This window comes from Portunus trituberculatus, chromosome 7 (genome assembly GCF_017591435.1).
Source record: "Portunus trituberculatus isolate SZX2019 chromosome 7, ASM1759143v1, whole genome shotgun sequence".
Taxonomy (NCBI): Eukaryota; Metazoa; Arthropoda; class Malacostraca; order Decapoda; family Portunidae; genus Portunus; species Portunus trituberculatus.
Window position 1 is genome coordinate 1,440,800 of NC_059261.1, and position 12,195 is coordinate 1,452,994.

The window sequence follows — 12,195 nt, forward strand, 5'->3', positions numbered from 1 at the left end:
TATATATATATATATATATATATATATATATATATATATATATATATATATATATATATATATATAGCAGAGACGGGACGAGCGGTATATACACTACAGGTAGCAGAAACTGGACGAGCTGTCGTGGAGGACAGTGTTCGAGTCCCGAGGCGTGTTGTAGCAGTGACATAACAACGTTAAAACAGGCAGGCCTCGGATACACCTTTAGTACTCCCAAGATCTTCCTGAGGTATGGTGTTGTAGGAGTGCGAGGATCATGATACAGGGGGGTCAATGAGCCCTTTAGAGAGTCAGAACCCGTGCATAGCATCCGACTAACTGTGCGACAAGTAATTTCCTGTACCCTACACATAATACTCGGCAGGTACAGTCCTCAGCTCTGAGGACTTTAATCCGTGCAGTCCTGGGGCATCCCAAGATTATCTGCATGGCTTTATTCTATAAACAAGCTCCAGGGGACTGAGTTGGGTGGCACTAAACTGTATTAAGACAGGGACGGAAAAAAGAAAAGAATAGACAATGTAATGTTTTCTTTTCTTCGTTTTATCTAGCATTTCTAATCGTGTGTTTAATTGTTACCTTTTATTACTCGTCTATTTCAAGTAAAATAAACAAAGAAGTAAGAAAATAAGAAATAATGAGAAGAACACATTTTCCCACTTCTACCTAGCTCCTAACTCCCATTGTTGATGTAATAATTTCTTTTTAACTACCATTTCTATTTTTTTTTCTTTTTTAGCCGTTTACATGAAATGCCCTCGTCTATTTCAAGTAAAACAAGCAAAAGAAGAAAAGAAAATGCAACAATAAAATAAATCAATCAATCAAATAGAAAAAATTAAAATAATGAAAATACAAAATATTTAGGCTCGTCGACCTCTCTCCTACCCGCATTTTCCAACAAATAACTGGTGATTCTCCCCTTAAGTGCCTACAGGAGACAAGCCCTTTGCCACCAATACCACCGCATCATGAGCCTACCTCCCTCACATCCTCTCATCACTCTATACACCACCTCTGGAGTGGATCAGCACTCACCTGTATGGTTTCCTGGTGCCAGGCAACCACTGTTTGTGAGAGCTCTCCTAGCTCATGCCATCCTAGACTTGCCTCCACCACCTCCACAACCCATCAGCCCACACTCACCACTACCACCCTGGCTGGACATCTCAGACAAGATCAACCTGCACCTTCCTGGCCTCCCTCCCACTCATGGTTCTGCTGGTGTCCTAGCTCCCACCCTCTTTCTACAGCTGGACAGAACCTTATACCACCACCACCTCAGAATATATACTGATGGCTCCCACTCCCCTTCACCCTCTTCCACAGCTGCAGCCATCTATTTACCTGCATCCTCTACCTGCACGACGTGGAGGCTCCCACCAGACACCGATGTCCTGACAGCGGAACTCTATGCCCTTCAGCAAGCCCTCAACCACCTCACCACACTCTCCTCTACAGGCTCAGCAGTTATTTATACTGACTCCCTCTCCTCCCTGCACCTCCTTCAATCCCGCCATCCAACCTCATCCACCTTCCTCGTTCACTCCATCCAGCGGACGCTGCTACAGCTTCCCACTATGGGTTGGGGGGTAACCCTACAGTGGGTTCCATCCCACTCAGGCATCCGAGGAAACGAGGTTGCCGATGCTGCGGCCAAGATGGGCTTGTCGGAGGTAAACATCACTCCGCTCCCTCTCCCTCTCGCCACCGCCAAGCGCATTATCTCCAGAAAATGTCACTTCACCTGGGACACCTCCCTCAACACTGCTCTCCTCACCACTTCTCTGGGCCAGTATAGGTGTAATTCCTCCCCACAACCCTGGATGCGACAGCAGTCCCGTGCACTAGACGTCGCCCTCACCCGTCTACGCCTGGGCCACACCAGACTCACTGGTCTGGTCACCTGCACCTGTCCCCTGACCCATACTGCCCATGGTGCAGGACTGTACCCGAAACCATCGAACACTTCCTTCTCCACTGCCCACGCTTTCACTCTCACCGTGTTGTGCTACGTTCCCGACTCCTTGCCCTGGACGTGGCAACATTCGACCTGCCCACCCTGCTGGCGGCAGCAGGCGTTCACCCGTCACGGCAACCCACTGTCATCCGCCTCACCTGTGCCTTCCTCAAAAAGACTGATCAGCTGTCACCCCTGTGATAACATCACGGGCCTCCTCCAGGGCTCATAGGATCCAGCGGATCTTCACGGCCCTCAACACGAAGAAGAAATAACTGGTGTTGAGTGGTGGGTGTCCCTTATTTACACCACATTTTTACCCTTTTCCCGGCTACTGGTGACCTTGCTAGCCTCTGGAGGCAAAATTGAGGTCACCAGGTGCAGCGTCTCCAGTAGAGGAGGAGATACAGCGAGAAATAACGGAGATAACAGAAATGATGGGGTGAGTAGTGAAGACTCCCTGGCTATTGCTGTTTCAAGTGTAGCAAGTTAATTTTTTTGTTTCTTCTGTTTTCTCTTTTTTTTTTTCCCCAAGGGTTTGGGTGTTGTTGAGGTGTGGAGCGGTGTGCCCCTCAGCTGTCCAGGCCGTGACGGTGTACAATTAGCGGGACGTTCACCTCACAACTAGTGAAACGTGCAACCTTTGGGCGTGACTGAGGCTTGCTTGGGTTGTAACACGGAAGGACTCGCGCCTCACACTTGTTCTTGCTTGTATTTTGTGTCATTTTTCGTTGTTATTTTATTTTCTATATATTTTTTATTATTTTTTGGGGTAAATCTTACCAATAGCACCTTATATATTCCTTATGTCATCCCTCCCCAGTCCCAACAAACTTGGGGGCCTGTGGGGAATCGTGGATTTTACGGGGTTGGGGAGACATATATGATTGATGTATGGCCTTTTGAAAAATCTAAGGAATTTTCCTATCTATTTCAAGTATTTCCCCTAAATCTAAGGATATTTTCTTAATTCTAGGGAAATTTCTCCAAATCTAGGAAAATATCCCCTAATGTAGGGAAGTTTTACGTAACATAACCTTCCCCATCTAGGACACTAACCTAACCCTAACATAAACCTACCCTAGCGTATTCTTGGCGGGGGCTGCACCCCTCCCTCTAAGACACTAACCTAACCCTAAAGTAAACCTAACCTAACATTTTCTAGCAGGGGCCTGCACCCCACACCCCCTAGAACACTAACCTAACCCTAACATAAACCTAACCTAACCTAACATATCCCAGCCAGGCATCCCCCCTGCATCCCCCCTTACAACACTAACCTAACCCTAACATAAACCTAACCTACCGTTTCTTTGCTTTGGGGCTGCTTCCCCCCACATCAGTTCTCTTATAGCTTGACACAATATGCTCTATCTCTACCAATACTCCTCCTCACAATACCTTAATGAGAGGATGAAGGTCCTGCCTGTTGGTTATCCTCTTCTTGATTATTGTTTAGTTCACTGTCCTTCATGGGGACAGTAGGAGCGATGATTTCCCAGTAATCAAATTCGCAAACTTTACAAGTAATGTCACAGGTGGCCATGGCTGAACTGCACACACAGATATCTCTGTGCACCTGTCTGCCCAGCTGTTCCCCGCCTACAAATACCTATAGCAAATTCCCATTGGCGCAGCTCGTGGTGTTAAAAGATGGTGGCACATTATTGGACAAAAGAACTATAGCCATAATAAGAATCCTATTCAGCAGTTACCCACAAACCCCAGCTATAAAAAATGCAAGTCAGTGTACTGCTCATTTCCAAGTATGATAGACCTTCGTGGCTCGCCGCAGCTTGCTGGACTTCGAGAAAACTTGCGGAACACCGCACATCTGAGGGCTTGTGTAGGACACACTAAGGCTGTCCCCCAAATAAAACCACAATAAACTTATTGTGCATAAATTGAGGCTGGTATTGCAAGAGGGGGATAACCCTCATGACTCTACTTTCGAGAAAATACGCTTTAAAGTTAGCCACTTGTTACGCATGGTAGGAAGGGCATACTATGCTATGATCATACATCAAAATAAAGGTCTCGAAGAGTTCTGTTTTGTCACCTTATTTTCATCTCCACCTCCTAAAAAAAAAAAAAAAAAAAAAAAAAAAAAAACTATACCTACAGTTACTAGCCAAAAAAGTTACCCAGGGTAGGTTAGTTTTTTTTGTGTGTTTTTAGGGTCTTATGATGTAATGTATAATGACAATACCAAAAAAAATCCAAGAAATTTTTGTAATCCAAAAAAAATTTTCTTGTGAAAAAAGATGTTTCACTACCTCCAGCACCTATTTTCCAAGAATTTATGAGTTATCAATGAAATTACGTTACTTTATGATAAAACGAGTAGTATGTTACAAAGACTATGTTACCTGACTGCATTACATAATAAAAAGTATTTTTTTAAATAAAAGTTGAGTACTATTAACCTGAAAAATTTGTGAAAAAAATGGTATGATCATTTTGATTGACTCTCATCCTTTACACTGGCTTGAGACAGTTAAGTTCATTATCAGGAACAATCTTTTATGCGTAAGCAAGGCACAATGGTGTGGGTCTGTGGAGAAAGATCAGGCAGGATTAAAAGCCGTGTTGTTTTCCGCACGTGGTCCCCCCCTGCAAGTAAACAGAGGTTGTGATTGGCCGAGCGTGGGGGCGTAGCAAGACGCTCGCAGTTGATTGGCTCGCGCGCCACTGGGGTTATCCCCAGCTTGCACTCATTTCCAATGTTAGTCTCGATTTTTTTTGTGTGAGTTTCACTCGACTTTAGGCCTTCAGAACACCCACCAAATTATCGATTTTGGTATGGCCGACGTGCTTAGGACCTTTTGACACCCTTTGTGAGCACGTTGCCACCCGTAACTCAATTTCACCATTTTTGAGGGTTATCCCCCTCTTGCAATACCAGCTTCAATTATTTCATCACTAAATGTGAGTACAGTGAAAACTCAATACTCGAACTTAATTAGTTCCAGATGGCCGTTCAAGTATTAAAAAGTTTGATTATTGATACCTATAAATCAGGTAATTCGTTCCAGCCATTGCCAAACCCAAGTTTATAAAAAAAGCAGGGGTATAATTTTACAGTCACCGCTAGCATTGGCGCACAGAAGCAGGGTTAGCCTGTCTTTCATGGGCTTGTGTTCCAGCAAACACTTCTCTTCCTTTGTTTATATATAGATCATGTTTTTTTTTTTTTTTTTTTTTTTTAAACTGGCCAGTTTCATCACAATTAAAGATCTGTTGTGGGCTTAAGTGCTCTTTATCCACAAATTTCTTAAATTCAGGCATAAATTACTTAGCTGCAACTCTGCCAGCACTTGCAGGCACCAGAATGAATTCCAGTTCTTTTCTTGAAATTCACAAACCCCCCTTTACTTGCTTTAGAATCATCATTGGAGTCAGATGTAGTATCAAAAATAGATCACGATGCATCAGCCTAGCCTTGGCACATATGGCCTCTGACAAAGAATCACCAGCCATCTGCCTTTGGTGTATCCAATCAACAATTTTTCCATTTCATCCACTGCTGCAGGTCGCTTAAATTGCCTTTTCACACCAATCACCACATCATCTCTTTTAATGAGCTCTGTCTCTGTCTTCTTCAGTATTGTGGCTACTGTAGATTTAGCCATACAATACTTAGCCGCAAGATTAGTTGCTCTTCCTCCTTTCTCGTATTTATCAATAATCTCTTTTTCCTTTTGATGGTTGTCACTACATTCTTTCTTGTAGCCTTATTCTCACCACTAACAAGCCTTCGGTGCCATTGTAAGCTTCTAAATATAAAAAATAAAGAAAACTCCGGAGAGAAACCATAGGACAATATTATTCTTACTACAGAGAAGAATCAACTGTCTGCGGTGAACAGGTGGGCGTGTGGGCTGGCAGGGAAAGACCCTTTGTTTACAGCCACGTGGATGGGTTTTTGACTAATAGGTATTTTTTTTAGTATTAAGTTGAACTTTTGCGTTTGACTATTGAAAAGTTTGACTATTTAGACTTTCGAGTATTGAGTGTCCACTGTATTTTACTGCTTCGTTAGGAGGTGCTATTGGTAAGAATATCCTTTTTTTGTTGTTTTCTTCAATGAGTAAGAGAGAGAGAGAAGTGTTTGTGTTGAGTTTGGTGATGTATGGGATGCAGGGAGTGTGTCTGTGTGTGTGTAATTCACCTCGGTCGTCTGCTGGTCACCCAGCCGCCAGTCTTTCCCATTTCAGAGCGAGCTCAGAGCTCATAGACCGATCTTCAGGTAGGACTGATACCACAACACACTCCACACACCGGGAAAGCGAGGCCACAACCCCTCGAGTTACATCCCATACCTATTTACTGCCAGGTGAACAGGGGCTACACATTAAGAGGCTTGCCCATTTGCCTCGCTGCCTCCGGGATTCGAACCTGGGCCCTCTCGAGTGTGAGTCAAGCGTGCTAACCACTACACTACGCGGTGTGTGTGTGTGTGCAATGGCTGGCTGGCTGGCTGGTGATAGGGGTTAGGTTAGGTTAGGTGGCTGTGTCAGTATGTGAGTGTGTTAGTTGTGTGGTGGCAGCGGTGGTGGTGCTTGAAAAGAAAGTATCACAACAAAAATTAATGGAAAAAAGGAAATAATGTCTGGTAAATTAATAGAACTAGACCAACAGCTCATTTCACAGGCAAACTATTTTTTGCTGGCAGATATTGACTTGCTTTGAATGAATCTGCACTTCATTTCCTTCACACACACACACAGCGCAGCCGTTGAGCAAGACGTGCGTATCTGAGCAGCTCGCAGAGATTACCACAAAAGAGTTGGACCCAGGCTTAGATGTATGTACAGGGGGGAGAGGGGGCCATAGGTTCTCCTATCTCCAAATGAAATATGTAAGTGTTAGATCACATATAGTTAAAGCATGAATACCGAGAGAGATGGAACCAAGTAGCCAGGTGCATGATTGAACCAAAACATAACGCCAAGTGGGAACCAACGCATTATAGAAACCCCTCTTGTTTTAAGGAAACTGTCTGATGATACTATGGATAAGGATTTCTCAGGTTTCCATGATGAACAAGGTAATATGAGAAGGCTTATTAATGTAGAAAGAGAATTCAGATATATGAAGGAGGTGATGTCCAGTCTCATGAACAAATAAGACCGACTGCAAATGGAAAACATAGCCCTGAATGTGAGCAAGTGCAATAAACCAAGAACTATAAGAGGAGATTCTGAAAATAAGGAAGCAAAATGACATTCTAAAAACCACATGCCAAAATTATGAAAGCTCTTTAAAGAACTTGCAGGATATAGTGCAGCACAGGATTACAGACAGGGCAGAAGGTGGTTTAGGTGATAACAAATTGAAATAACTAAGAAATGAATGGAAACAGGAGCAAGAAGAGGAAAAAGTCAAATTTTCAGAAGTGGTAAGGAGACAAATTCAGGAGAACACAAAAGTCGTTATAGAAGTTGTCAAGGAGAAGAAAGATTTAGTGCAGAATGCAGTGGACAAGAAAAAAAGCTTCATAATTTATGGGATGAGAGAAAAGAAAAATCCAAATAAATTCACAAGAGAACGTAAAGAAAGGGAAATGGCCAAAACGGTTATCAAACGAGTACAAGACAGCACACAAGAATTTGACCAGGAGGTGGAGGAAGTGATTAGGCTGGGAAGGTACATTGAAGGTGGTAAGAGACCAATGAAGGTGAAAATGAGATCTCAAGTGGCTGTGGAAGAAATTATGGCTAGAAAAGGGAAGCTAGCTGATGATGTTGATCACAAGGAAATATGGATAAAAAGAGATATGAACTTAGAGAAAGGGGAAAAGGAGAAAGTGCTAAGAAGTGAAGCTAAGGAAAAAAAAACAAGAAAAGGACAGAGATAGAGAAGAAGAATTTTTACTGGAGGGTTCTGGATATGAGAGTAAAGAAGTGGTACCTAATGAAAGAAGAGGAGGTTGAGGAGGAGGCAATAAATTAAGAGTGACTTACACTAACATAGATGGTTTGTTATCAAGCATATTGGAAGTTCGGGATTATTTGAAAGAGAAAAACCCAAATGTAATGTGGATTGTTGAAACAAAACTGAAAAAAAGAGATCCATGTCAACTTTAAAGAGGAAAGGAAGGATATAATACCTGAGGATAAAGGGGGAGGAGGAGTACTAATAATTATAATGGTTCGTGATAATATATGTGTGGAGGATGTGCAATATGGTGAGGATAAGGTGGCAGTAATGGGAGTAACAATCAGAACAGAAGATTTGAAGAAAAGAAAAAATTACAGTTACATATGTTCCACCAAAGACTAATACATGGGGATCAGAAGAGCATAAAGATATGCAAAGAGAGGCTATAAAGTGCCTAGATAACATGATAAGAAGAGATAGAAGAATACTCTTAGTTGGAGACTTTAACTGTAAAAAAATAAACTGGAGAGAGATGGAAGTAATGGATAATGCTGGGCAGTGGAGTAAGAAAGTGTTACAGTTGACTGTGGTTAATACAATGGACCAGTGGGTGGAGGAGTCAACAAGATACAGGGGGTAAGAAGAACCATTGTTGCTTGACCTAGTATTCACAAAGAAACCAGAGTCCCAGTGATCATGTGACATTAGAGGTATAAATGCAGGAGGATCATGATATAAGTTGCAGAGAGGACTATAAAGGAGAGAGATTAAATTATGCAAGAGTGGATTTTGAAAAACTAAGGAGTTATTTTGCTGATATTGAGTGGAGTAATATTATGTGCAGGAAGACTGTACAAGAGAAATATGACATTCTTACAGGAATACAATGAAGGAGTAAAAAAGTTTGTTCCTGTTTATAGACTTCAGAAAAAATACATGCATGGTACAATGCTAGATGCATACAAGCAAAAAGGCAAAGAGTAAAGTGTGGAAGAAACTCTTAAAGTAGGGAAATGACTATATTAGTCTAATGTGACCAGAGTCCCGCTTTTATGAGGGACATTCCCACTTTTTTGACGTCTGTCCCGCCTTTTTTTAAAGTTAGCAAATGTCCTGCTTTTTTCTACAAAATGCCCCAGATTTTTATGGAATAGTACTGATATATCCAATTATACTATATCACTAGCTGGTAACTTCATGGGTAGGTCTACGAATCGATTGCCGTATCCTTGCGTCACACTGTACTTGTATTAGATGTGCCTCCCTTGAGCTTTGATTCGCCAGAGTCATTATCGAGTGCAGCATGGCAGTGTTTGATCAGCAGCCTTCGGATTAACTACTTCTCGTGTGTTACTGTCACTCGCTCTGATTGCGTTTTGGCTATTTATTCACGATGTCAAAGAGAAAGTGCACATTCAATGAGCGTTTACAGTCTGAATACCCATTCATTAGAAAGAGTGTTTCTGCAAGTGATGTACTTTGTGAAAAATGCAAAAGTGACTTCAGCATTGCACGGTGGAGTTAGTGATATAATTAAACATCTTAGCACAGAGACATAAGTCAGCTGATATTAGTGCTTCCTCAAGCAAAGCTGTTTCTGATTACTTTAAAAGTGCCAGGCCCAGTGACAAGGATCTGGAGGTGGCTGCTACTGAAGGTTTGTGGGCTTACCACACAGTTAGAGAAAATCAAAGTTTTAGGTCTACAGACTGTGTAACAAAAATTTTTAAAGCATGCTTTGAACCTAAATTTTCATGTGCTAGAACTAAGTGTGAGGCAATTGTTACAAGTGTCTTTGCACCATATGGTGTGAGAGAACTTGAGAGCCAAATGAAGGATGCACACTGCATAACACTGTTAACAGATGCTAGCAACCATGGCAACACCAAGCTATTCCCTGTTCTGATTTGCTTCTTTCAGCCATATGAAGGTACTCAAGTGAAACTGCTTGACTTGAAATCTCAACCTGGAGAAACCTCAGATATAGTTCTGGATTATTCAAGAGAGATAATAGAGAAACATGAGTTGAACAGAAATTTAATTGCTTTTTGTGGTGACAATACTAACTGTAATTTCGGTGGTGCAGCAAGAAAAGGAGTTAATAATATCTTCAGGAAGCTGAATGACTATATTGTTAGAGAACTAATTGGGATTGGTTGTTTTGCACACATTGTACATAATGCTGTTCAAGCTGCTAGTGACTGTCTCCCTATTGACATAGAGGCAGTTGTTGCTATAATCTACTCATATTTCTACATCTACACTGTTCGAGTGGAGGAACTGAAAGAGTTTTGTGACTTTGTGGGGTGCAGCAAAGCAAGGTGGCTGGCATTAATGCCTGCAGTTGAAAGAATAATAAAGTTGTTGCTAGGTCTAAGATCATACTTTCAAAGTCAAAGTAAATGTCCAGTGCTACTGAAAAACTTTTTTGAGAACCCACAAGCAGAAATATGGCTCAATTTTGTTCATTCTCAAGCAGCTGCTTTTCAGCAAGTGATTCTAAAGATTGAAGGGGAAAGCATTTCTACTGTGGAAGTGTTGAGTGCTGTATCTAACTTGAAGGAAATGCTGCAGTCAAAAAAAGATACTGTCTTCTTGCCACACTCCCTCAAAAAACTAATGAGCAAACTTGAACGTGAGGGTCTGGCTGATCCTTCAGCTATAAGAAATGTAGTGGTTGAGTTTTATAACACCTGTATTAACTACTTGGATCAGTGGTCAGCTAACCTATCTATTCTTGGATGCATGCAGTGGGTTTCACTTAAGCAAGTTCCAAACTGGTCAGATGTTAAAAAACAAATGTTTGACATCAGATTTGATTTGAGTTTATTTGATGAGTTTGCTTGTGCTGCCAAGAACATCACTGACAGAGTAGCTGAGTGGAATGAGTCAAACGTACCAACAGACCAACGGTGGGTGCAAGTTTTCACTTACTGCAAAGCTCGAGATGTCAGTCACCAGCGCATGTCTGAACTTGTTCAGTTTGTACTCTGTCTTCCTGGAACAAATGCTTCTACTGAACGTGCATTCTCTCACATGAATAAAATATGGACAACTGAAAAAACCCAGCTGAAAGTCCCAACTCTTAAACATTGCTGATGACAAAGGTTAATTTCAAGCATACATGTATGGAATTTGCATTGTGCTGAAATCAACTCCAGAATTATTGAAGAAGTAAAGGTACATACAGAAATTTTTTTGGATGTTTGTATTATCTTTCATATATATATATATATATATATATATATATATATATATATATATATATATATATATATATATATATATATATATATATAGGCAACCCCGCTTAACGAAGGGGTTATGTTCCTAAAAAACACTTCGTTAAGCAAAACTTCGTTAAGCGAACTGATTATAACAGGTTTAACCCCTGATTTGAACTTCCATTGAGAGTAAGCAAAGCGAGAGTGCATCATAGTACAGTAAAAGGTTTAATGAAAGTAAAAATTATGAAGTTAAACATTTAGGTGGTTTAATTTAAGTCATTATAATGTACTTTAATGTATGTATGTACGTAACTTTATAATGTAGATGATCTTAACTTTATAAAGGGAGGGAGAGTGAAACGGGAAAGACACTAACCGGCAACCTGTGAAATGTAAACAAAGTGCGCATCATGGTACCACATACAAAACTTATGTACCACATTTCCACAAGGCTTTCCATTTTATCCATTGTAGAGTCACGAGTTTAGGTGGTTCATTTAGCTGTCAAGGAAGATATGGTCTCACCAGCCTTCTTAATAGAGTCTGCTGACTTGAAAATAGTAGACAGTAGATGGAAAAAAAATACCTGGATAAAACTTCGTTAAGCGAGTTTGGTGTTCGTTAAACAAGCAGATGGTAGTAAAATGAAACCTTCGTTGTAGCGAAATTTCATTGTGTGAACCTTCGTTAAACGGGGGTTGCCTGTATATATATATATATATATATATATATATATATATATATATATATATATATATATATATATATATATATATATATATATATATATATGGAATGTCCCACGTTTACAGTAAAAAAATCTGATCACATTATAATAGTCGGCAGTACAAAGATACCAGAAATGAATATATTAGAGTAAGGAGAGAGGAAGAAAGAAGGATTGAGAAAGATGTAGTGGATAAACGCAAGGATGGACCCAATCTTTTCTACAAGTTTATAAACAGCAAAACAAAGAATAAGGAAACAATTGAAGAAATAATTAAAGAAGGGAAGACATACCAAACAGAGAAAGAAATGTGTGAAATAATGAATGAGAGCTTCAAAACAGTTTTCACTGAAGAAGATGACATCACAGAACCTAATAGGACACTGGATTGTCAAGGA

The 12,195-nt window shown here is 40.8% G+C and overlaps 1 protein-coding gene across 1 annotated transcript in view; it reads left to right on the forward strand.

Annotated features, from left to right (window-relative positions):
- Nucleotides 1-971: 971 nt before the first annotated feature.
- The window catches only part of LOC123519276, a 31,119-nt gene continuing 19,895 nt past the window's right edge, over nt 972-12,195 (forward strand). The window contains exon 1 of the mRNA XM_045280414.1: nt 972-2,402. Within this exon, the coding sequence (XP_045136349.1) occupies nt 972-2,192 (1,221 nt within the window). The 3' untranslated portion in view covers nt 2,193-2,402. The remainder of the gene's footprint in view (nt 2,403-12,195) is intronic.